The sequence below is a fragment of the Sinohyriopsis cumingii genome, chromosome 13 (assembly GCF_028554795.1).
Source record: "Sinohyriopsis cumingii isolate HCF-2022 chromosome 13, ASM2855479v2, whole genome shotgun sequence".
Classification (NCBI taxonomy): domain Eukaryota; kingdom Metazoa; phylum Mollusca; class Bivalvia; order Unionida; family Unionidae; genus Sinohyriopsis; species Sinohyriopsis cumingii.
The window spans coordinates 28623854-28651729 of NC_142973.1; the positions used below are offsets into that span (position 1 = coordinate 28623854).

The window sequence follows — 27876 nt, forward strand, 5'->3', positions numbered from 1 at the left end:
TTATGTTGGCAATAGTAGGGCATAGTGAATGGTACTGTATGAATTTTGCTGGCCTATAAGTCAATGCAGAGTATAAGTCAAATCAGCAAATTTGGCAAGTTTTCCATCCTTCATCCATATATAAGTTGATGCTGAGTATAAGACAAGGGCAGAGTAATACCTTGGATTGTGTTTGTCTACTTCGTTCCACACAGCATCACAAATTTTATCTTTCTGTAACTCAGTAACCTTTCTAGTCAGGATCATTAAATGTAACTAAAAGCAACTAATTTGTTTCACACAAAGTATTTTAAATGTATTATGTGCTTTTAGCTACATATGATGATGCTGACCCAAAAATTTATTGAGTTACAGATAGGATAAAACTTGTCATGCTGTGTAGAATTAAATTATAATAACTTCTGGTTTCATGCTTTTTCCAATTTTGTTGTTGTTGTTGTTGTTGGGGGGGAGAGATACAGAGACAAGGATTCATATTATTCCATCTCATTTGTTTTCTTCTTGCATGTCATGATCAACATAAAATGTGGTCTGATATATGTGAGAAACAGAGGCTTCAGTTCTTTGTAGGGGTTTTTGTTGTTTTTTTTTTTTTACCTTATTGCCACTGTGTTGCTGAAGCTTTTGTCAAAAAGAGAAAACATTTAACATTTTTCATGCTGTCTAATTTTCTTTGCAAGTATAATAAACTCTCCATTCACAATAATGAAATTTTGTTTAAAGTGCATGTACTCTTCCTGTACTTAGGCGGCAATTGTTTTTATCTTTGTTCATGCTAGATGTACTTTAAATTGCTGTCGGTTCCATCGGCAAGTAAAAAAATGTCACTGGCTGAGAAATTTACACTAGTAACCAACTGGTATTTCCTTTCATTATATGGTAAGGTATTCATCATACCCATTGGTAGCCTCATTTCCTACTGGTAGCCTCGCTAATCTGATCAGGTTTGCCGAATCTGGACCTCAAACAGGTGTTAGCTTGGAATGACTAAATACAGTCACAGCATATTTAATTTGCATGTAAATACCACTAAAAAGCCATGTGATTCTTCTAATAATGGAAGTGACAACAAAAACTAGAATGAATCGCTTACCCAGTGGTATTAATTGATATAGGAATATCGTACTGCACTTGTACATGAGTAAGATCAATCATCAGGTAAGTGAACAATACTTATTTACAACTGTGAAGAAATTGGTCCCTCTCTATCTCTCAATGGTGCATATGTTTTATTTGATCATTAGGTGCAAGAAGAAAATTGTGATGGAATATGTCCTTGTCATGGTTATTCATCTTCTAACTTGCAAATTCTAACGGACATATATGTAATCAAATTTAAACAATGTATATTAGAAACAATGTACATTACTGGTGCATGCTGCTGTAGTCTAATTACATCCGATCTATGCTAATTTTTAATACTGATGATCATGTAATTGTTTAAAATACTCAATGTGGGATCCTATATTTTTTCATACACAATTTCTTCCCCAAAATTAAATATTTTTTTATACATTATTCTTTGTACTCTTGGAGAATTTTTTACATATGAAAAATACAATAAAGTGATTCAGATGACATAATCCGTATATAAGTGGATTCGGTGTATAAGACGAAGCTGAGATATTCCGGTAAAAAAGTACCATCTTATAAGCTGGCAAATATGGCATATCAAATGTCCACCCTACGTTTAATAGTCCTTTATTGTGGCACTAATAAGGCATGGTGAATGTTACATTAGATACCCACGCTGTGGTTAAGTCATTTATTTTGGCATTAGTAGGGCATGGTGTATGGTACATTAGATACCCACCCTGTGGTTAAGTCATTTATGTTTGCACTAGTAGGGCATGGCTGATATTGGAGATTATTGATGGACAAGGTATGCAGTCTTGAATTAAACTTACCATGCAGAAACAATTATTTTGTTATTAGACTTACGACTACCATAATCTCTTAACACAAGTACTCAAAATCGATAGGTTTCTTTATTACCCTAAAAATAAGCCCTCCACAAAGTTTGGTCAAGGAACTTCATCTAGAAGTGAGTCTATGAAACCCATTCTTCTGGGAGCCACCATGACCCTCCCATTTCACCCCAAAATCAATTTACTGCTTTTATACCTATCTAGATATAAACATAAGAAAAATTCAGATGACATCTTAAAGAATATTGAAAGGTTGAACAATTATCTGTCATGCAGTTTTTAAATCTGAGCAAAAATCTGTCATGTCATTTTAAAGTTTGAGCAACATCTGTCAAGTAGTTTTCAAATTTAAGCAAAATCTATCATATGATTTTTAAATCTGAGCAAAAATCTGTTATATAGGTTTTAATCTGAGCAAAAATCTGTCAAGTAGGTTTTAAATTTTGAGCGAAAATCTGTCATATAGTTTTTAAATATTAGCAAAAATCTGCCATGTAGTTTTTAAATATGAGCAAAATCTATCATCTAGTTTTTCCACATTTACAGACTCGTCAGGAAGGTAACTTATTAAAAACATTTTACCCATGCATTATTTTGATACCATCAGATACGAGAAGAAAAAAAAAAAGTAAAATAATTTTAACATTATATAAAGATATAAAAAAGTGTTTCCTTTGTCTTTTATTTCACAATATATTGTCTTTAAATTCATTTTAATGTACTGATAAACACACTGTTAGGTGAGAAGATAATAAAACTGATTTATCTTCAGTGGAACTGAAAGTTTAAATTTCCCGGAGAGACGAATGGGTATGTTTGTCATAAGCACAACATCTGAAAGGTGTTTGATGAAATAAGAGAACTGTTAGTTAAAAGTAATTTTGAGATTTCAAGAAATTTTAATATATTTAAATTTATTTAAAATTCTTAATTTTGATTTACTTAAGTTATCCAAAATTATGGCATAAAAGTATAAGTACTATTTTTCATGTCTTTTCCCTTCAGAAATGAAATAAAAAATGACATCATCAAATCTACTGAAATATTAATAAGTTGTTTTTCCTGAAAATCGTTGAAGATAAATACCTTAAATTTTCTCTGCAGCTCATGCCAAGATTCCCTCTATTTTCACTATACTTTTATTTCAAGTAAAACCATTTACTAACTTTGGCCATGATATGTAGTGTGAACCCAAATTTATTATGCAAAAATCAGTTTTCTTCCTTACTTAGAGTGAATTTGAACTTTGATTCGAAATGAAAAGGCTTCTTTCTTACTCTTAAGTCCTAGGCAGCCAACATGTAAGTCATCCACAAACCTCTGTGAAGGTACATGGTCAAGATCTGATGTTTTTGTGAAGAAACTAGTTAGTCTTTTCCAGTTATAGTGACCTTTTATCTTTAACATTCTGACCCAAAAAAGAGAGGCTTCTTCTGTTCCTCAAATGCAAGTCATCTACAAATCATGGTCCAAGCATGTGATGTTGAACTAATGCACAGGAAAAGTGACACTAATATAATTACACAAGCATTAATTTTGATTGGACAAAGCTACATCATATGGTTACTCCATAACACCAGCAAGGAACTTCTTATCTATTAATGTGTACTTTTGGGGGTTTCTGACATTTTGTGTAAACAATGGTCAAAACATAATTCTTTTATTTATTTCCTAAGATCTTCAATTACTTTTATAACTATTTGTAATTAAAAGAATTGAACTTCATATTATACAGATCAGGGGTCTCAAACAAGTGGCCCACCAAGCAGTATCCTGTGGCCTGCAAAATGATTGGCGTCACAAGGTGTCATGAGAGATAACAAAGGTGGTGCAGCCCTTGGGCCATTGAAAATGCCCTCATGCAGCCCTCAGAGTGGTTTGAGTTTGAGATCCCTGGTACAGATGAAGTTATGAAGCTTGCAAATTCTTTACACACAATAAAAAAATATTCTTTGTTACCCTACTGCCATTCATACAGTGTTCAATTAATTTTAGGTTTCATGACCTCATGAATCCTATGAAATATAAAATCATATTGTTCACTGTTTGCTAGCACAAGCTTGATTAGAAGCCAAAGACAAGTGAAGTTAGCATCGAACTCACCTCTATGATCTTTGATGATGGGCTGTGAGGAAGATGTTATGCATACATCCCAGCCCACCGCCTCAAGACCAGGAAGGAAAAGTGTTTTTGAGTCAGGTCTCTGAGCCCGAGAATTCCTGAAAGACTGTTCAGGATCAAAATCATTTTGATCATCCTCAAACTTCCATTGCACAAAGTCAACATCATCTTCAATGTGAGAATTCTGCACATACTGTAAAATATACACACAATATATATATATATATATATATATATATATATATATATATATATATATATATATATATATATATATATATATATATATATGCACATATATACATACATATATACACAAACACACACAATATCTCTTATGTATGCTCACTTATATTTTCAACATTTCCAACCACATATAACAACTGAATTCATGGTGATAAGAAGCTTATTTAAAATCCAGAAAACAAAAGTCTTTCCATAACCTAGTTTTACTGTACAGAATAAAGTTGGTGACTGATGATTTTCAGAGAATTAAACCTGCCATGTAATGTAAAGTCAAAATATTTAAAAACTTTTGACTGAGGACACAATTTGCTGTGAAACAGGTTATTTTTTGTCACAAAATTTAGCCTGTTTTCTATAAAAATAGAGGTTTTAAATTTTGCTTTAAATTTTATCAATTGCAGATAGTGACACTGTCAGGTATTAATTTAATTAGGTGAAAAATAGAAATGAGTTCATTACCATTTAATGACGGAACAATTATGATGACTAATTCATGCAACTTCAATGTCATTAAATATACTAGTCTCCATCAACAATATTTATTAGACAAAAAGTGAAATTGTGTAATTAAACTGACTCGTCATATGAGATTTGAAATAAATATACTCTTTGCCACTTCAACTGAAAACTTGATTTGCTTCTGCGATGCACAATTTAACATCTTAGCTTAGCATGGCATATCCCAAACAGCTATGATTGTATCGTGTGTGTGTGTGTGTGTGCGAGATGTGGATTTTTAATATAGCTTTAACAATCTTTTAGTCATATCACTACGATGTTTGCAGTGTGATAGTTTATAATGATGTCTACACTGGGTGATGCTGCAAACATGTAGCCTCATGTCCCACCCAGTCACATTATCCTGACACCAGGCCAACCTGTCCGAACACTAACCTCTAACTTGCTCGACAAACATGCCCCAGCTACCAAGTGCAGAGTATCAATTCAAAAGTGTTCTCCATGGTATAGCAGTGTTAGGGACCAGCTTCACCCTGCTAAAAGAGACTGCCGTAAAGCTGAGAGGCTTTGGGTTTCCCCCCAGACGCACTATTCATAAGCAAATCTATGAAGCCGCTAAGAAGAATGTCACAAATATAGTCCATGCAGCGAAATCAGCCCACTACACTACTAAGATAATGGAAAGTTCCAGATGCAAAGAGCTCTTCAAGATTACTAACAAGCTAATGTTATGGAACAAATCTACACCACTTCCAACTACCTTCTCTCCAATTGACCTTCCGAACATGTTTGCAAATTTCTTCCGTGACAAAGTACAAACCATTAGAGATAAGCTTGACACCACAATATCAATTGACTCGTCATCACCATACAGCTGGGATACAGAATTTGAGTGGCAACCATTAGCAGCATCTGAACCTGTCTCTATGAACCTATGGATTTCATACGTACAATCCTGATGAAGAGTGCACCAAAGTCATGTGAACTTGATCCAATTCCAACATCACTGCTGCTTGAGTGCTTAGACCCAGTATTGCCTTCACTAACTGATGTTATTAATACCTTTCTCTCATTAGGGGAATTCCCATCATTTTTCAAAACTGCTATTGTAAAGCCTCTGCTGAAGAAACCAACACTAGACCATAACGATTTAAAGAACTACTGCCCAGTTTCTAATCTCCCATTCTTATAAAAAAATCTTAGAAAAAGTTGTTCTATCCCAGCTTGTATCTTATCTGAATTCAAACAGTCTTTTCAGCAATGTACAATCTGCATATCGCCCTTGCCACAGTACTGAAACTACTCTTCTAAAAGTAGTTAATGACATTCTCTCTGCATTGGATAATGGAGAGATTACAGTCCACACCCTCCTTGATTTGTCTGCAGCATTTGACACAATAGACCATGATATATTACTTCACCATCTCCAGCATGTATTTGGCATTCATGATACAGCCTTACTGTGGTTCAAGTCCTACTTGGTCAACAGGACACAAATGTCTGCAAATGGAATACACTCCAGCCCAGTTGATCTATGTTGTGGTGTTCCACAGGGGTCTGTTCTTGGACATGTTCTCTTCATTCTATACACTCAGCCGCTCTCAAGTGTCATAGATCATCATCCAGTGTCTCACCAATTGTATGCTGATGACACCAAAATATACAAATCTAGCCATCCAACTGAAGTTGATGCTACCATCCAAGGTGTAGAGAGGTGCATTTCTGATGTGAAATCATGGATGACATGTAACAAGCTGCAGATGAATGATGATAAAACTGAGGCCATTCTGATTACAACACAAAGACTTTCTCATTCACCTCCTTTACCTCAAACAATAAATATCAGCAACACCAACATTAAATTACCACAGTCAGTATGAAACCTAGCTGTTACTCTGGACAGTACTCTCACATTACGCCAACATGTCATGAACATATGCAAGGCTGCATATCTTGAGCTGAGAGGCATCAGCTCCATTCGCAAATATCTTTCAGTTGATGCCACTAAAACACTTGTGTGTTCATTAGTACTTTCAAGACTGGACTATTGTAACTCAATTCTGTCTGGTTCAGGGGCCCCGAGTGGCCGAGTGGTCTAAAGCACTCTCCATTACTGATCAATGCCATCTCACCTCTGTCTGCGTGGGTTCGAGTCTAGGATTCAGCCGACGTGGGTATGTGAGAAAGCTTGCCAGTAGCTTCTCGTGGGTCAGTGGTTCTTTCTGGGGTTTTTCCCAGGTTCTTCCTCCACCATTAATACTGGCCACCATGTATAGCCTATCGTGTGCTGAAAAATGGCATTAAACCCTACAATAACAACTGTCTGGTTCATCTCAGTATCTACTCAAGAAACTTCAAAAAGTTCAAAACACAGCTGCTTGGATCATACTTAGAGTACCACGATCAGAGCACACCTCCCTGCTGCTCTGTACCCTACACTGGCTATCCATTCGATCCAGAAACAAGCACATAATTTGTTCTCTGTGCTACATTTCACTGACGGACTCCAGCGCAACATACCTATCTGACCTCACCCATGTGTACACACCAGCAAGATACTTACGCTCCTCTTCCGACAATCGTATACTCATTATTCCCACTATGAAAACAGAGTCATATGGACAGTGTTCTTTTGCATACCTGGGCCCAGCAACATGGAATAAATTGCCCACTGAACCTAGACACAAAGACACAGTGATCCCATTCAACAGTGCTCTCAAGACTCACTTATTTCAACTGCAAGAACAAACTTAAAGACCTAATAATGTTTCCTATCTTAAATATTCTCAGCATGTTTTTTATCTTTTCTAATTTCATGGTGTTTGTTTTTGTAATCATATCATTATATATGTTTGTTTATCTTATAGGTGTTGTCTAATGTTGCAAAGCGCTTAGAGCTTCTAAAGATTAGGCGCTATACAAAGTCCTCATTATTATTATTATTATTAATGCTGAGCACTTAGTGAGGCAGCTGCTAGTACCATTTGTAAAAGCTTTTGATATGACTCGGCTGGCGTTCAAACAGACGGCCTCCTGCATCCGAGGTGGATACTCTAACCATAAGGCCACCAGAGTGGTGATTGTATCATGAACCAGCCTAACAGGTGTCACCACTTACATAACCAGATTTTTGTGTAAGTTTGTATGTCTGGGTTTTATCTTTGTAAAACCTGTTTAACACCCAAACTTTTCTGTCAATCTGTAATGAAATTTTCAAACTTTACTTAAATTTATTCTGCGAGGCATCGTCATTTTTGGGAAGAAATAAAAATTATTTTAACTGAATAGCTTAGTGGGCAGAGCAAAATCTACAGGGTCAGGTTTCAGTCCATGAAGGTGCCCTTAAAAATCCTTAATATCACCCAAATCAGTGGATTGGTTTCCAGAGTCCATCAAACTCTTTATTTACAGTGATTAATGAAATCTAACTAGTGCTCATCATAAAGGCACCTTATTATTCAGTTTATCTTTTTGTTTGCTGACACAGCAAAACAAGTAGGTTATTTAGTGCCAGGCCACTGAAATAATGTTCACTGCCCAAGGAGACATCACATTAGGTGATCCAGACCAATCTTATGGTAGGATTCCAACTCACCATTTTTTGGTCACAAGTCTGGCACACCAACCATTAAGCCAGCATGGTCCCTTGTTTAATGGTAACAAAATGAACTTTTCTTAGTACTAGTATCATTCTGTAATTTTTCTGCTTGCAAAAATTGGACTATTCTCGATGTCCACATTTGTCATCTTTGGTGTGTGCATGTGTGATTTGGATTTTTAACGTAGTTTTAACAATTTTTCAGTCATATTGCAATGATGTCTGCAGTGTGGCAGTTTATAGTAATGTCTAGCACTGAGGCATCATGCTGCAGAGAAGTAGCATGATGCCCCACCCAGTCATATTATCCTGACACCAGGCCAACCAGTCCTAACACTAACCCCTTAATGATGAGCACCAAGCGAGGCAGCTGCAAGTACCATTTTTATAAGTCTCTGGTATGACTCTGCTGGGGTTCGAACCTGAAACCTCCTCCATTTGAGGAGGATGCTCTAACCACTTAGGCTACCGGAGCAGTCTTTTCTTGTTTGGAATACATAATATATGTATCATTTGTGAGAAACTATTTTCAGGTACAAAATACTTACTGTCGTATAAGAATTATAACAAAAAATGCAGCTTGCTAACATCAGTTTTGATCCATGAGTTTATGTATGGCAAAGGGAGATTATTTATTTAATTTCACTGAGCATATATGTTCCTTACTTTAAACTTTGTTGATTGTGCAGGACTTGGAGTATGGGAACCTCTTTCTCCGATGGTGGAAAATTTTGAGTTGTTTCCTTCCCCAAATCTGTGATCATCTGGGAGTATTTTAAAGAGTGTGTTGGACAGCCTCCTATATTTAATTTCATTAGGTTCGCCACCTGCAGATATCGAAGAGGATGACATTCGTGATCTTGATTTTCCAAACACATGCTTGTTAAAACTGCTATCCTCAGAATAGACAATTTTATAAACTCTGGCTGAATCCCTAGATGTGACAGCAAGGTAATCCTCGCATACTGCTAGATGACTAACTGTGAAGTCAAACTCTATTTCTAAGAAAATTTCCATATCTAGATATGTTGACATTGAATTTGGAACTGTTTTTTCAACAATATGGTAAAGCATCACTGTATTCCTAAAAGCTATGGCAAAGTTTCCTGTTTCTTGGCAGGATGCAATGATTCTTGGAACCTCAGGGCATGGTAAATTTATGACTTCAAGGCGGTCATCTTGAGTGTCATATGCATTTCCTCTAAAACCCTGCCCAGACATCCGTATCCGAGTTCTGGCATTGGAAATTTTATGAGTTACCTCCCAATTCAAGTAGATTTTGACGGAATGAAGTTCAGAGGATCTTGATTTTCTGTATTCTATGGTGGCCACGTAGTTTCCTGAAATAAAATGAATATTAGGTTACATCTTGTCTAGGTATACCAATAGCTCTAAGAAGTACATTCTACTTTAATACTTTTAAAGGGAAAACTGTGAAGTGATCTATGACGTATACAACACTTTTCTCTGGAAAACTTTTGCTAACATACATTAGCTAGGTAATCACATTTGTTTGACTATGTAATATCATGCAATTCTGTCAGTCTGCTTCCTTGAATGATGGACCTAAACTCTATCAGTTTATAGGCAGGAACTATTTTCTTAAATGAGACATGTATCATATAGCATTATGCTAATATAAGGCCTGAAACAAGCCATTTTACCTCTAAAACAAAACAAACAACAACAAAAAGAAAGAAAAAAGGATGCAGGCTGACTGCAAAACAAATGCAGACAATTTAGAATGATTACAAACAAATCAAGTAATGCAGTTTGAAGGAAAAATACATAAGCAGAACAATGAATAATGAAGAAAATAAAATGAAACGTGAATGCATTTAGTAAATATATTTGTAAATTTCTTAACCCATGCTTTGGACTGCTTCTGAATTTACATGTTCAAAAACTCTCTCGGATTTTAATCTCTTATTATATTCTTTACAGGGAAAAGTTTTTACCACTTATACGCCATGAAATAGATAAATAACTCATGTGATGACATCATTACTGGCAAAAGTGATATTATTTTGCTTAAAAAAAATATTTAAAAAAACATAACATTTAATGAGAAACACTCCACATCTTGTAATAATATTTTTACATCTACCACATGTGTGTTTATACTTTATTATAAATTCAATGCTATCTTTTTAATTTCATGCATTTTCTGTTTTAATAAAGCACACTTTTCATATGACAATTTAAAAAAGCAACAGTTATCTCCCTTTAAATAACAGATATCTGCATATTGTAATAACGAAAATGTAAATCATGATTTTAGTAAACGCATTCCCAAAAAGATGTGATGTGATTTGGATTTTTAACACAGCTTTAACAATTTTTCAGTCATATCGCTACAATGTATGAAATGTGGCAGTTTATAGTGATGTCTAGAACTGGGGCATCATGCCGCAGACATGTAGCATTAAGTCCCACTTGTCAAATTATCCTGACACCAGGCCGACCAGTCCTAACACTAACCTCTTAATGCTGAACGCCAAGCGAGGCAGCTGTTAGTACCACTTTTATAAGTCTTTGGTTTGACTCGGCCGGGTATCAAACCCATGACCTCCTGCATTTGAGGCGGACACTCTAACCACTAGGCCATCGTAGTGGTCTTCCAAAATAGAAGAATGAAAAACTCAAAAGTCAGAATGCATTTCTGAGACTTTGAATTACAAATGAGATGCACAATGAACACAAATTAAATGCAGATTTAGCCAAGTTACAAATTTCAAGGTTTGCACAAATGCTTAAGTTGTTATTATTATTATTATTATTATCACAGTGTAGTATTCACTTGGGTTTCCAATTTCTAATGAAATGCATTAAACTGATTTCGGTCAAAATTCCCCTTAAAACAAAATGAAAAAGAAGTATTTCTCAGCACTTATTAACCTGCATGAAAGTAAGCAATGTATGCAAAACCATAATAATAATGCAAAACAAAGACAACTGAATGTTTTTTTTTTAAAACACAAATAATTTCACTGAAGTGATTGTACATTGTTGTCTGTTCTTATCTTACTGTTGTTGCTATTATTATTGCTGTGACACAGTGCAATCATTACAATCCATTGTGCAACCATTAAAATCCTTCATATTTGACATTAGTACTCATTAACATGGCAAATACAAATTTTAAAAATTTTCAAAAAGCAGAAATACTTCTGAACTGTAAAACTTTGTCAGACCCCACAAGGTTACTGTAAACTTTTGTTTAATTGTATCTTAAATTAGAAAGCCTGTAAAATACATATCTAGAGAAATTGATCCCTGATAGCTTTCATCCATGTACTCTTGTATAAACTCAGCAAATGAATAAATTTATTTTTTTACCAATATTCAGTATAAAATGTTTATTGAGATCCTGTATATATATATATATATATATATATATATATATATATATATATACTTGCTTACAATTCGGATCCAGCTTCAAACTGCACAGACCCAGACCTGTCATCACATAGTGCTGGTAGATCTGAGTCTATGCATTCCATTTGGACAAATCAGTAGAACAAGTAGGATAGATCCGTGATCCACTAATGCATTATGTGCTGACAGATTCGGGTCTATGATATTTGCAGTTGGACCCAACTTATATGCAAATATAAACAGTATAAGCTCATTTCAGGGGTACAAAAACATACAGTAATCCATTTTGGGAATCAAAAGCAAACAGTATACTATTCTGGAGTTGGCTAAAAAGCATTCATATACAACATATATTGTTCCTATAATTTATTTTTTAAAAAAGCAGTTATCATTTCATGAAAAAAAGGCATGGAGAAAGAGTGTAAAGTTAATGTCTGTGTGTTTTGGGATTTTTAATATAGCTTTGACAATTTTTCAGTCATACCACTATGATGTCTGCAGTGTGACAGTTTATCATGATGTCTAGCACTTGGGCATCATGCCACAGACATAGAGCATCACGTCCCACCCAGTCACATTGTCCTGACATCAAGTCAACCAGTCCTAACACTAACCTCTTCATGCTGAGCACCAAATTAGACAGCTGTTAGTTAACACTAAGTCTTTGGTATGACTCGGGAAGGATTTAAACCTATGACCTCCTGCATCTGAGATGGACACTCTAACCACAAGGCCCCTGGAGCAGTATAAAAAGTTATATTTTGCTTCTTGAATTTGTCTCATTAGCCTTCTTTCTACTGTTGACCTTGAGATTTATTTAAGAAAAAAGGCCTCATAGCTGGTTTAATTTACATTTTTTATGGTTCAACTTTTAAATCAAAATTACCAATTCATGTGGCTATTCATTTACTGTATGTAAACTCTGACACAATCATATAACCTTTGTGATATTTGTTGATTATGGTAGAAAATATATTTTAAAAATTGGGGGCAAAATAATGATCAAAATAAGTGAGTCTGTAAACACAAGATGACTCCTTTATTATAAAACTGTACTGTATGTTTTACTTCGACTGTATTATTTCCTGTTAAAGTTGATCCTCTGTATATTCAATTAAAATAAAAAAAATTAAAGACTTGTTACTGTCATTTAGGAATTTAGTATTTTAATACTAAACATGTTAAAATAAACAGTAATTATTGCCATCTTCATATAATGTTCATTGTTATACTCTCCTTAAGAGGGCCTCTAGGGAGAATAGTCCTTGACTAATGAGTCACCCTCTATAAATAAAGCATTATTATTATTATTATTATTATTTAAGGGGCCCCGGATGGCCGAGTGGTCTATGATGCTCGCCTTTACCAATCACTGACATTTCACCTCTGTCCATGTTGGTCTGAGTCTTGGCTTGACCAATGTGTGTATAGTATATGAGAATGCTTGCGTTGTTGGTTCTTACCAGGGTCTGCCCCGTTCTTCCTCCACCAAATATACTGGCCATCATGTATAGCCTATCATCTGCTGAAAAATGGCATTAAACCTAAATAACCAAACAAATACCAATTAATCAGTTCATAAAGGAAAGGGCACTATATGTCAAGAAAGTACCTTTCATTAATCTGATTACATTGACTCAGTGTATTGAAATCTGCTTGTGAGTATATTGGTTGAGTAAACACAATTAAAACAAATCATTTAAAACACAGCTAATTAATCAGACTGGATTTGTTTTAATTGTTTTAATTAGCTGATAATTTTTTTGCTTAACCCAATATGCATTCATGCATTAATAATACTTGTGCACGTTACAGTTATCAATCACCAGTTACTGCAGTATCATGTGACTGAATAAATGGAATAGATTGCTCAGAGGGCATTAATGGCCAGATAAAGGTTTAAGATACAGCCAGAGATCTCGGAAACCCTCAATTACGTAATTTTTTTATCTGGGACGCAGAAAATCACACACGCAGGAGTCCTCCATACGCACTCTTTTGTTGCAAACAGGAAAGTTTCATGGTACAATAAATATGTTCTAATCATTATGAAAAATGAAACAATAATTTTATTTAAGTATGTTGCTGACTACCTTTGATCAGAGGTCATTGGCTTGCTTTAATGAAGGTGCATGTGTTATTGAAGGCACCACTAAGGCTCTCTTTGAAGGACCAAACAAATATGTTTGTTGCTGTTGCAGCAACATGAAATAATTGCAGAACACTGAAACAGATTTTTTTTATTTGCTTGGTATATAATGGTGCTTCAGAGGTAACAAATTTTCTTTTAAGTTGCAGGAAAACTATTTTTTTCTGTTACATAATTTTTTAAATTTCTGCCCTCTTTTCGACTGTAGTCATTTCCCATTCTCGCGATCAGAGGTGGTCAATTGTAGCTAGTCAGTTGCATGGCTATTTTGGTTATATTACAGCATACAGTACCAAGGCCAGATACTAACGTAAGCAGATTATGATATAACAATGCTCTGTTGGGGTGGTTTGTCAATATGAAACAAGGATTTGTTTATGTAACAATAGATTCCAGTGCATATTTGTAGCCAAGTTTGCGGGGACCTGTCATGGTGCCTTTGAATTTCTTCACTCCAAAAGCCAATAGTGTATATATAGTTTTTATCAGCCAAAATTGTTGCCACCAAAAATATCTCCAGATGGAATATTTTGTCACTAATTAAGAAATAAAATTGCAATTTGCGACATTGGTGAAGCCCAGCGTGATCCCCGTTATTGTGTTTGTTTCTGATTGTAGCCATATAAATATTGCATGCGACCTCAAAATCAAAGCACTTCGAGGCTTGGACAAAATGCCGTGTGCAAATTTGGATAATAATTTTGGGGTTAAATGGAAAACTGATGAAGATTTTAATGAGATTCAGAACTCTGTTAAAGTTGCTAGAAATGATAGTTCAGATGGGACAGTAGCCAAGTGTAAGAAAGTGCATGATGCCTGATTTAGTGTTTGGAATAAAAACTTTCCTTGGATTTACAAAATTCATTCTGATTGACAAACAAGAGTGATATGCCAGTGGGTGTAAACAATGTGGAAAATTAAACTCAATGGCAACTATTGGCTCTTCTAATCTGTAAAGTTCCACATTTTCTAGGCATGAGACATCTTGAGACCACCTACTTGCTAGGTAGTTGTAAATTCATTGAACTGCACACTGACAGAAGCCTGTACAACTCTACTTCAAGAGTACAGAGATTTCCAAACTTTGCAGTCCTAGTTGTGATTGTGTTGGTGTCACCAGTGACATCCATGGCATGCAAGAGAGACTTCAGTGTGCAGAAAAAAAATCAAGACTAAGGAAAGGACCAGAATAAAACATGAGACCTTAACACAAATGATGCGAGTCAAAGAAGAGGGACCTAGTGTGGAGGAAATAACGATCCAAAACCAAGCATCAGAAAATTGTGTGAAATGTGACAGACAAAAGTGGACTATATTGTAGTAAAAATATATATTTGTACATGATATCAATTTTAATACATAGCTTTTTATAGAATAATAAATGATTACAAATAAATAAAGCTGATAAAGTTTTGTATCTGTTTATTCCAGGCATTTTAATGGACATTTAGCCACTTCAACATGTTTCTGGGACAGGACTGCAACTTTTGCAATGGGACTCTGATTTTTACCATGTTAGGAGTCCTGTACTCCGTTTTAAAATCCTAGTGAGACCTCTGACAGTGATTAAAAAGTATGAAAATTAGTCCTTGCATGAACTGTTTTAAAATAGGAGAAAAGCACTTATCTGGGACTAGGACCCTGGAAAAGCTTACATGTCCAATATCGAAAAATAATAGAGATATTGTGCAATGGGATTTGATCAGCTGTGACATATATGTATTATTTTTAAGTTGATTGTGGAAGATTATGGTATTTTCAAGGTCAAGTTATTCAGAGTGTGGTATTTTCATGGTTGATTGACAGATTGGTATAATGTAGTTGACTCCTCAACAGTGTTGTTGTTGTTGTTGTTGTGGGGTTTAACGCCATTTTTCAGCACGATAGGCTATACATGGCGGCCAGTATTAATGGTGGAGGAAGAACCCGGAAAACCCCGGAAAGAACCACCGACCCACGAGAAGCTACTGGCAGGCTTTCTCACATGCCCACATTGGCTGAATCTTAGACTCGAACCGCCGCAGACAGAGGTGAGATGGCAGTGATCCGTAACAAAGAGCGCTTTAGACCACTCGGCCACTCGGGGCCCCCTCCTCAACAGTGAAGACCAATCATCAATAAAATGACATGGAACAAATATCTGAGCCCACCAATAATTTAAAGTTTGATTTATAGTGCAGACATAGTGGTGATTCAAGATGTTAATTACAGTTTTTAAAATTGAATTATATTGATGAATTATTCCACGGTTTCTTCTTAAGGCTAAGAAACCGATACAGCATTGATATAATTTATAGTAACTAAAACCACAGGTGCTCATATGATTGGTTACAATTTACCTACAAATCATACATGTACTATATAATCTGATTGTAAGCAATGATACGAGCCCCCGTGTTAAAATGCAGGGCTCGAAATTAGCAGTAGTCCGCTAGCCTGAGGCAAGCAGATTTCCTGTCAGACTAGTAACTTTCATAATGTTAATAGTCCAATGGGCTATTAAGTTTTGGTTATCAATAGTCAGCATTTGTTTATGCCATTCCCTAATAAAGACTTGACTTAGCAGATGTTCTGTAGAATCAAAGCAGTGGCCATTGTAAACACAATCATAAAATATTAGCATGGGAAGATGAAGTCAATTTCTGCCACGGAAAAAGAATCCATCCGATTTTGTGCATTTCACTTAACAGCGCAAATTATGGTCCCGTCATTAACAATGGAAGTTTGGTAATTGATCCTAATTAATCTGATAACGAATTAAATGAAAAAATGACGTGGTATCACACTTTATTCACTCGACCACAGTAACAAACTACAAAGCGGTATATCACACAAAAGAACACGGCAAAAACTATTCGAAGAAATTAGTTTGCACGTTTTTTTGTTCAAGGTATTTTTTTTTTGCTCGCTACCCAAACAGGAAACTACATATTTTACATTTCCATCAAAATAATTACAAGAATTAAATCAATTTATTACGATTACATTATTGACACATCCTTTCCATACAATTACTTTGTCTATGATGATAAGAATAGTTTTTATATTTTTCCCTTACAAGAATGAACAAATAATTGAATACACGAGATATCCAAGCAGAATGCCGTACATTTGTTGGGAATTAAAATCTTTGAGCATGGGCATCTAAGATTTGAAAATTTTCCGCCTTATTATTAATTTCAACAATACATTGAGGTTCAATTAATTAGGAACAATTACCAACCTTACGACTTATGATACCGTAATTGGAACTGTTAAATACAATGCACAGAGTGTCAGATGGCTTCGTTTGATGGGAACACACCTTTACCAAGCTGAAAATAACATTATCTTCTGATGCTAATATTTTATAACAGTGTTTACAATAGCCAATGCTTTGATCATGCAGAACATCCGTTGAAGTTAAGTCTTTGTTAGGGAGTGGCCATTTAATTGCGGGAGAGGGTAAAAACACGCGTTTTGAAATGTGTTTCTTGCTGACTTTCTTATAAAGGACACTGTGGCATTCCTTTTCTTGCTTTAAATTATTCGTGTCAGCTATACTATAACATCTCATATTTCAAAACAAGGCACAATTCCCTCCTTATAAGACAGGCAAAATGTGGCGTTTGATAAAAGGTGTTCAGCCACTGGAAAAAAAAGCAAAAGTTGAATGAGAATGATGAGGAATAATTCTTATGATAGGGAAAAGCTTAACAGAAAGTTTCTGAAAAATTTGGACAAAAGACAGGGAATGGCTGAATTATGACGAGGAAAGGAACGTTATGTGGTGTAACTGGTGTACGCAATTCGCAAAAACAAATACAGAAAACATCCAGTTTTGTTGCGGGTTGTTCGAACTTTTAAATTGAATCGGTAAACGTAAATGAAAGCTATGTGACATTTTCTTGTGAACAGGACTAGTAAAGATTTGGCACGACTAGTAAATTTCTCAATATACTAGTCCTTCTCGCTACAAAGAAAGTTGTGTTAAATTCGAGCCCTGAAATGGTGTGGTTGATATTAAAGGTCTAATAAAAAGTAGACTATTTAACAAAGCCTACCAGGCCCGTTGTAAAGAATATTGTATACATCATCCCCTGTCTGAATGCGGCAGAATTTCGTAAACAATTTCTCCCCTGATACCGCATCTGTATGGATGGAAAACACTTCAACTGATGCCCCTGTCGTGCCAATGAACAGTTTGTCGTTTCCGCCAGCAAAAACTTTGGGTTCTTTTTCCACAGGCACGATGCTTGACGAGCGGAAATTGTAACATTTTAATATTTTAACCATTTTTAGTTATAGCTTGGTTCAGAGTTTTGCGTTCATCCCTAGTTCAATTAACCTCTTTGGTGGAAGTATAATTAACTACATAGGCCGCCATTTTGTTCTAATCACATGATTCATATCGGAGCACCTTGTCACTTTCTGATAAGAGTCTGTTGGGTGAGCATTTGCAAATTGAGAAACAACTTGAAGTGCCAAATCGCTGTGCTCTTTCTCGAAAAACTAGAGAGGTTTTGAACTTGTTTTAAAATGAAACTTTATCAGAAATCGCCTTCTGCGATTTACATTAGTGTACGACCGCTCCGGTGGCTTAGTGGATAGAGCGTTCGCCCCGGAAGCTGGAGATGGTGGGTTCGAACTCCGGCCGAGTCATACCAAAGACTTCTAACAATGGTACTAACAGCTTCTTGGCTATGCGCTCAGCATTACGAGATTAGTATTAGGACTGGTCGGTTAGGACTGGTCGGCCTGGCTATGCGGAGAACTTGCCCCATGAGAACTCGTCCCTGGGAGAACTCGCCCCAACGTACCTGGAGAAGTCGCCCAAGTTGGTTGGAGAAATCAATCCAAGACTTGTCACCCAGATAACCATTTTATAACAGAATTAAATCATCTTTTACGCGATTCATATGGCGCTTGTACTTAAATCTACCTTGTGCTAAAAATAGACCATACCATCATTGTGCCCGGCTGCCGCCATACTGTTTGCGGACAAAGCATCGAGAGACGCTTAGTAACACGTAGTAAATCGCGACATAATGTGCAATTTTAAAAAAAAAAATTTTGCACTTCTCTCACTATGTAATGTTTTCATATATTCAACTATAATATGTGAACGTGTACAGTAATAATTTTGTACATTTTATTTCTTTGTCATCCGTATGTATTGTTTTCCAGTCTTCGTTTAGTAAAACTCTTATATGTGCATATTATATATGTATTTGTATGTATGTGTGTGTGTGTGTGTGTTTTAGATTTTTTAACGTAGCTTTAAAAAAAAATTCAGTCATATCGCTACGATGTCTGCAGTGTGGCAGTTTATAGTGATGCATAGCACTGGGGCACCATGCCGCAGACATGTAGCATGATGTCCCACTCAGCAGCAGGGAGGGCGAACCGGCTCTAATTGGTTCACCTGTATTTCGCCAAAATACGACCTCCTGGGGGGTCGCAAAAATCGTATTAAAAAAAATGCGCGATTGTCGGTGACGCGCTGAGAGTGTCGCCCTCCCTGCTGCTCAATTAAAAATTTTATCTAACCCGATTCGATACCGTGTTCTAGGATCGTGTAGATTTATTGTTACAAATCCGTGTGGGGTTATGTTAGCACGACTAAAGAAATTTCTAAACTTATTTATGTCCATATCACCACTACACCAGGTCTGATGAATATTTCGTAACGTGTGAGTATCAACTCCGTTAAAGATAGTAAGAATATTACAGTTATCCCTGATCACTTTAGGGATCTGTGTATACCGCTGGGTTACATAAATTACATGTGTTTTTGTGACTACCTCTGGAAAATATCCTAGCTGGATTTGATTGTTTATCCAACATTACATCATCGTAAACAACTAAATTATTAATAAATCCATCAATATCATCGATACTTGGCGTTTCATTAATGTCAATTATAAATTCAACAACATCGTCCCCGCTTAACAATTTTGCGCTTTCATTATAATCTTTTAACACTTCATAGCAACGCTGATCGTCTGCAGATGGAGCTACCAGATATAATTTATCCCACTTCATTATTAAATTAAGTAACAACTGCGTCTTGCCACTTCCAGATGGACCTATGATAATCATACAAACAGAATTTGGTAGCGCTGCATGATGCTTAACTGGTTCTCGTATCCTTATAGCAGAAAAGTCAGTGATCTCCATTAGAATAATATAAAATAAATATGGATTTATATTGTGTGAAATGCAGGGCGCGCACATCGACAAGTGATCTAACAACCATTACAACAAAAAATAATAGATCTGCGGTTACGGGCAAGTGTGAGCGATGCGGTACAAAGAAATTTAAATTTATTTCCACTGGCAAGTCAGGTGAAAAACCAAAACCAAAGTCAAATCCAAAATCAAAGTCGAAGCCAGCGTCAAGTTAAAAAAAAAAAGCAACGCGGAGGTGATATTGCAGCAAAATTAGGAAAACTACTTGGGACTCCGTGGGCTAAATACCCAGGAGAAAAACATCTTCCAGGATATAATTACTGCGGTCCAGGAACCCGACTTGATATCAGACTTGATGATCAAGATCAACCAAAACCAGGTGAGTATCCGATAAACGCTATTGATAAAGCGTGTCATGCGCATGATGTAGCTTATAAAAGTAAAGATCTGCAGCATAGACATCTCGCGGATGTGAAATTAATTCACGCGCTAAATTCCATCACTGATAAATCTCTCAAGGAAAAATTAGCTAGTTGGTTAATAAAATCCGCGATGAAAGGTAAATTAGCGTTAGGTGCTGGTAATTAATTATAAATGCAGTCGATTTATTATTCCCCAAAAGGATATTGGAGGAGTAGCGCAGCAATTAGTAAACTCGCTGAAGCAGCAAAAGTTACGCGCGTTAGTGCTAAAAATTGGTTATCCAAACAGGCAATATGGCAAATTTACCAACCACCGCCTAAACAAATTCACTTTGCACATTTTGATGTTAGTGTTCCTAATGAAGTTCATCAGGCTGATATATTATTTCTGCCACATGATACTATTAAAATCCGATGACGTCAAAATAACATAAATACTCGTTAACTGTAGTTGATGTTGCAAGTAGATACAAAGATGCGGAACCGTTAACGACTAAAACAGCATCTGAGGTTGCTTCTGCGTTTGAACGAATTTATCAACTAGGACCTCTACGATGACCACAGTTGTTACAAGAATTTCAGGGTGCGGTATCATCGCTGATGAAGCAACATAATGTCACCATCAGACGAGGGCATACTGAAATTCACCGTGATCAAGCAATTGTTGAGCGATTTAATCGAACACTTGCTGAGCGGTTATTTGGATATCAGAGTAGTTAAGTGGGCCACCATAGGGACAATGGGAATTAGCATTACAGACCCCCCTGGGCCACTCTAGGGACAATGGAGATTTAACATGGAGAAAAACGCTGGGCCACTTTAGGGACAATGGGAATTTAACATAGAGTTTGGGTCTGTCTAGGGACAAGGGAAATTAACATGGGAATAGAGTTTGGGTTTGTCTAGGGACAAGGGGAATTGAATATGGGATTTTTTTTTTAAAAAGTTTTTTTAAATTTAAATTTAAATTTAAATTTAGAAAAGGGGTAGGCAATGGAAAGGCTATCTCTTTTCGAGAAATATGGCTGGCCCTGAAAAGGGCCTTTGGGTTTATGTTAATATTAATATTAACATAGATGGCATCTGTCACATCTTCTTCTTCTTCTTAAACTCCTTCTAACTACCGGTCCATACACAAGTACCCTCTTGAGACATCCTTGTCTTTCTATGTAAACTCTCCTCATCCATTGACTAGTATCTGTCCTATCAACAACAGTCCACTTTGACCTGACATACATGAGCATGTCCGTCCTAAACATCATGGAAGACACAAGGGTGGATGACTCAACTGTGGTCCACATCTTGAAGCGACGAGAATAGGTGAATCAATGCAGTGAACTGTGCTTATTTATAGGTACAGGAAGGATTGAAACGGATTGAATTCATTCACCAATCCGAACACGCGTTACAAAATTCAGTCAGCTCGCATCCAATCCGAAGAGAGCAGTCTGTGACGTCACGTGGTCTATATAGATTCGTTAGCGCTTGTGTGCAGTCAATCTATGCGACAGTGATTCAACATGACGGAAACTCAGAAAACGATCCATTGGGGTGCACCAGCAGGGGAGACTGCCCAAGGGAACCCGGACTTACTTTCAGAAGAGGTACATTGGGATTTTGTGGATTTTCTTACCTCGCAAGAATTTGTTCCAGAACCTTCGTTACCTTCTTCATTACCGCAAGTGGAGAATTTTAGACAGAGACAGAAAGAAGAATTGGAGAAATTTATGCAACGACAAAAGGAAGCGGAACAAGCTTTTCTCCTACAGCAACAGCAACAGCAACAAGAAGAGGTAAGAAAAAAACAACAGCAACAACAGCAAGAAGAAGTAGCAGCAAAGAAACAAGAGGGTGAAAATCAAACGGCTACGGTACTGTTGGACATTTTAGCGGAGTTAAGAAGTCTGAAACAAATGTATCAGACTTCTTTATCACGACCGAAGAGAATACGACCTTCCCGAGCTAAACACGCCAACCCTGTGACTAAGCCTATCGTACCACCCTTAGTGATTTCAACCCAATCATCAGAAGTAGGCCTTGGCCGTGGCAAAGGCTTAAGGCACTTAAAGTTGATTGGTTAAACTCACTCCTACACCATAAAGAAGAAAGGCCCTTTTCAGGGCCACCCACATTTCTCGAAAAGAAATACAATTTCAATTTGCCAATAACTCAAAAATAAACCCACCCATTTTACCCTTATAGTACGTGTCTGTGTATGAGTGCGTGAGTGTAGCTTCTTATTTTAAAATCAAAACTCAAAGACACTTACGTTATATCATTCATGTATTCTTTTATCCATTTTTTTACAATCCAATTCACAATTCACCACAGAACACTTTAATTAAAAGTTCATTGACTTCTTCTTTCTCCTTGTTTAGTCTCTCTGTTTTTTGAATTTCTTCACCGTTTTTACCTCATTTTCTTCCCTTCTTCTTTTCTTCTCCTGTTTCTTTGCTTCTTTTAAATAGAATTGTTTTCTTTCTTCCTCTTCTTCCTCTGAAGAATCCCTCTCTTCTTCCGAAGAATCCCTCTCTTCTTCTGAAGAATCCTTCTTTTCTTCTGACTCCTCTTGTTTCTTTTTTGGGCAATCTGGAGACCAATGTCCTTTTTCTTTACAATAATAACAGGTATCTTGACTTTTGTCTCTTTTAGTCCCTGTTTTTGTTCTTTTTTTGACGGTCTGGACACTCTGAAGACCAATGCCCTTTCTTCTGACAGATATAGCAAGTATCTTGACTTTTATCTCGAAAGGAAGGAGAGTAGTCCGTCGGCTGGTCTGAAGAGAATTTTCTAATGACCCCTCGCAAAGCTCTGACGAAACGTTCCATCTGGTTAGTCTCTTCCATCGTTGTGCTCGGCTTGAGAGTGAAATGAATAGTGAAAGGACAAGACACACACCCTTTTTATATACGCTGGTTTGCCAAGACTATAAATTAGTCTGTGGTGTTTAAACTTGAGTCATTTGACGTTTTGCACTCAAGATGAAACGATCCCATTCATTCGAGAAGAAAGAAGAAGAAGAAAGTAAGAGGCAGAAACGTGATCTATCGCCTCGTACCAGGGCTGAAATCTTGGCACAAATTCATGCCAGTGATTTTGAAGAGGACATGAGTGAACCAGAATCCGAACACTCTAAACCAAGTTCACCACCCTTAGTCAACCCTGAAAAGTACTATTCCATTCGAGAGACGGAAAAGCGCTCCTCTAGAAAATTTAGAACCACGGCTTACACCTACACGGTGAAGTTTAAAGATTTCAAGGCCGACGTACCCTTGGAGAAAGCAGAAGGGTTTATCACCGAGATGTGGGATTCTTTGCTCACCTCGCTCAAGCGACAATGTCAACCCAAAGAAGACGATCGCTTGACACTATCCATAGATCACGACGGTTTGAAATCCCCTGTTTGGATCGAGTTTAGCAGACCCGCAGAACTAACCCCTTCCAAAGTCATGGACAAGATTCAACACGTACAACAATCTAATGACCAGTTTGACATCACCGATGGTAAAGCCACACTGAAAATGGCTCACGTCTCTCTTCCTCAAGGGACAGGACGCAAAAAGATGTTATTGGTGGACGAGCTTCGCAGCATTAAGCGTAGTCTTGTCCAAATTCACAACCCTCAAGACCAGATGTGCTTAGCCCGTGCCATCGTGGTGGGACGAACCTATGCCAACAAGAACGACACGGTAGAATGGAAAAGAACCTGGGAGAACATTCGAAAATCGAACCGAACCAAACAACGAAACGAAGCAGAACTCCTGTTGCAACAAGCTGGCCTGTCCAAAGACACACCCTGTGGCATTCCTAAGATGCAAAAATTGCAAGATGCCCTAGTTCCACGCTACACCTTGAAAGTGCACCCTCAAGAAATGCGCGGGTCTCTGTTGTTTCGAGGCCAAGACTTTAAGGACGGAAAATACATTCATGTTTATCATCACGATGACCATTTCGATACCGTTACCAGTATCACCGGATTCCTGGGATACAGATATTACTGTGAGAAATGTGACTATGGTTATAATAATCGAGAGCAACACAAGCATTGTGGATTGAAATGCCCAGGATGTTTGGCCTCTCCACCCTGTCTGAGCGAAGAACCAGTGCCTTGTTCGACTTGTCTGCGCACGTTTGTCAGCCCTACCTGTTACCAACAACATTTGAAAACACAAGGTTCACAGAAGAAATGTGCTTGTCAACTCCTGAGATTGTGCCCTACGTGTAGACAAGGCATACGTACCAACAATGCCAAGGCACACGTATGTAGAGGAAAGAAAAAATGTCACATTTGTCACCACATCGTGGACTTGGAACACCAATGCTACGTGCAAAAATACCAACCCCCACCAGAGAAAGAGGACGGTCACAAGAAGAAAGGCAATTTCATCTTTTTCGATTTGGAATGCATGCAAGAGACTGGCATTCACATTCCTAATTTCTGCGTGGCTCATCGAGCGTGCGAGAAGTGCATTCAAGAACCTATCTTCAGTCACTGCCTTCACTGCAGCAAGATTCCTGGAGGACGTGAAAAAATCTTTCGGGGACCAAACACGTTAGCCGATTTTGCCCAATGGGTCTTAGACCCCATCGACAAGACGTGGAGCCAAGAGGACATCGAACGTTACGGAGATTGTCATCGTCATGCCACGGTGATGGCTCACAATTTCTCCGGATACGATGGACAGTTTCTTTTGAGGTACTATACGGAACATGGCACCGAACGTCCTAAAGTGATTTTGAACGGAGCCAAAATCATTTTCATGCAAGTGGGACAAGTACAGTTTAAAGATTCGATGAGTTACTTGGCCATGCCTTTGAGCCGAATGCCTAAAACGTTTGGAATGACAGAAATGGCTAAAGGGTACTTTCCACACTTTTTCAATACGGAAGCCAATCAACATGCTGTTCCACCCCATTTGCCTGAGGCTCACTATTACGACCCCGACAACATGCGTACCGAACAACGAGAAGCTTTCTACGCTTGGCACCAAACTCACGCCTCGGACCCTTTCGACTTTCAGGAAGAAATGTTAAAGTATTGTCGTTCCGACGTGGACATTTTACGGCGTTGCTGTGGAAAATTTCGAGAACTGTTCATGGAACACGGAGGGGTCGATCCTTTGAAAGAAGCTTGCACCATTGCCAAAGCGTGTTCCTTAGTGTACCGCCAACGATTCATGCCTGAAAACACCGTGGCTGTCATCAGCCCTCAAACGACCCACTTTGTCAAGCGTCAATACTCGGTCAAAGCCCTACGTTGGTTACATTACTTGTGCGACAAGGAAGACAAATGGATTCAGCATGCCCGCAACGGAGGAGGCGAAAAGACCATCGGAACGTATTCGGTAGATGGCTGGGACTTAGAAAACCCCAAGATCGTGTACGAGTTTAACGGTTGCTTATTTCACGGATGTCCCGTCTGTTACCCTGACCGTGACACTAAAAATCAGTTTTTGCAACGAAGCATGGAAGACTTGTACCAGGACACTTGTCAGCGACGCCTAAAGTTAGAACAGCAAGGATACCAAGTGGTGGAAATGTGGGAACACGAGTACGATCACCGTTTGAAAACCGATCCCGAGTTTAAACGCCTCGTGGAAAGTTACCAGTTCATGGACCCGCTGAACCCAAGGGATAGTTTGTACGGAGGAAGGACCAATGCCACCTGTTTGCTGTACCAAGCCGACGAAGAGAAAGGAGAAGAAATCAAATACTTGGACGTGTGTTCGCTGTATCCCTACGTGTGCAAATATTGTCGCTTTCCTGTAGGGCACTCGCAATTGTTCACGGAACACATCGACCTGAAAAACATTCGACAATACGAAGGCTTGATCAAGTGTAAAGTTTTGCCTCCCACGAACCTATACCATCCCGTCTTACCTCACCATTGTCAAGACAAACTGATGTTTCCCTTGTGCCGTACTTGTGCCGAAACGTGCAACCAGGACCAACCTTGCCATCACAGCCAGGAAGAACGTGCCTTGACGGGAACCTGGGTCAGCGTGGAATTGTTCAAAGCTCTGGACATGGGATACCAACTGTTAGAAGTGTACGAAATTTGCCACTTTCCCAAGACACAACAGTACCACAAGGGTGACCCTACTCAGAAAGGCATTTTCGCCGACTACGTGGATGCCTTTTTGAAACTGAAACAAGAAGCCAGCGGCTATCCTTCCTGGTGTCACACTCCCGAAGACCAAATACAATTCAAAGAGAAATACTACGCACAAGAAGGCATCTCTTTAGACCACATCGAAAAAAACGAAGGCAGGCGATCGTTTGCCAAAGTGATGTTAAATTGCTTGTGGGGTAAAATGGCACAACGACCGTGTTTACCCAAGACGGAATATTTGACAGAACCTTCCCGCTACTTCCAGATGATTCACGACAAAACCAAATACATGAAACACGTGGACGTCGTTCGAGAGGATTTGATCTTGGTCAATTACGAAGAAGATCTGGACTTTGTACAAGACGACCCTTTTGGAAATGCCATCATTGCGGCTTACGTGACAGCTCATGCTCGCTTAAAATTGTACGAAGCTTTAGAACTGTTAGAAGAACGCGTCCTGTACTTTGACACGGACAGTTGCATTTACATCCATCACCCGATTCAACATCACCCTGACATCGAAGGAGACCGTTTAGGAGCCTGGAGAGACGAGCATCCCGACGACAAGATTCTAAGTTTCGTCAGTGGTGGTCCCAAAAATTACGGCTACGAATACCGGGACAAACAAGGAGAAGTGCACACGACGTGCAAAGTGAAAGGACTGACTCTGAATCATCGTACCAGTCGAGTGGTCAACTTTGGGGTATTGAAAGAAGCCTTGCAATCGGGAGAGGATGGAAACTTTAAAGTGACCACCTATCAACCGAACAAGATTGTACGTTTACCCACTCACCACATCGTCAGTCGACCCTTGGAAAAAGTCTATCAAATTGTATACCAGAAGCGAGTGCGACTTCCCAATCACTTCACCTTACCGTACGGTCACGTCGGTATTGGTCTGTATATGAAAAGGAACCCTAGGCAAGATCGATAGTTCATTGTTCATTGAAGTAACTTACCATGTCGTTGACGAAGAAGAAACCAGATTGGTTAGGAGTCAAATGTTGGACATCACCGAGACCAGGGTTTTGAGGCTTGGACACAAGAGGTAGCCCAGTATGCACGAGAGTTATTCAAGGAAAAAAGTTACTTTTCAACCTGTGTTAGTGACGGTGCCAGAAGAACCCGTCACCCAGGACAGGACTGTCGTGGACAGGCCTGAAAGACCCTTTCGGGAGGACACTTGTGTGACCTTACCCCTACTATAGAACTGGTTAGAACTTTACCCAAAACATGTTGTACAGACACTTGTGATTATTCCACGTTCATGGTTATCATGTGCCTTTTAT

The 27876-nt window shown here is 37.9% G+C and overlaps 1 protein-coding gene across 1 annotated transcript in view; it reads right to left on the reverse strand.

Annotated features, from left to right (window-relative positions):
* LOC149785112 (BLOC-2 complex member HPS3-like) overlaps positions 1-18270 on the reverse strand; it is a 126200-nt gene extending 107930 nt beyond the window's left edge. Inside the window, exons 1-3 of the mRNA XM_089978881.1 lie at positions 17926-18270; positions 9019-9692; positions 4032-4242 (exon numbers count right to left, since the gene is read on the reverse strand). Of these exons, the coding sequence (XP_089835007.1) occupies positions 4032-4242; positions 9019-9692; positions 17926-18157 (1117 nt within the window). The 5' untranslated portion in view covers positions 18158-18270. The remainder of the gene's footprint in view (positions 1-4031; positions 4243-9018; positions 9693-17925) is intronic.
* Positions 18271-27876: the final 9606 nt, after the last annotated feature.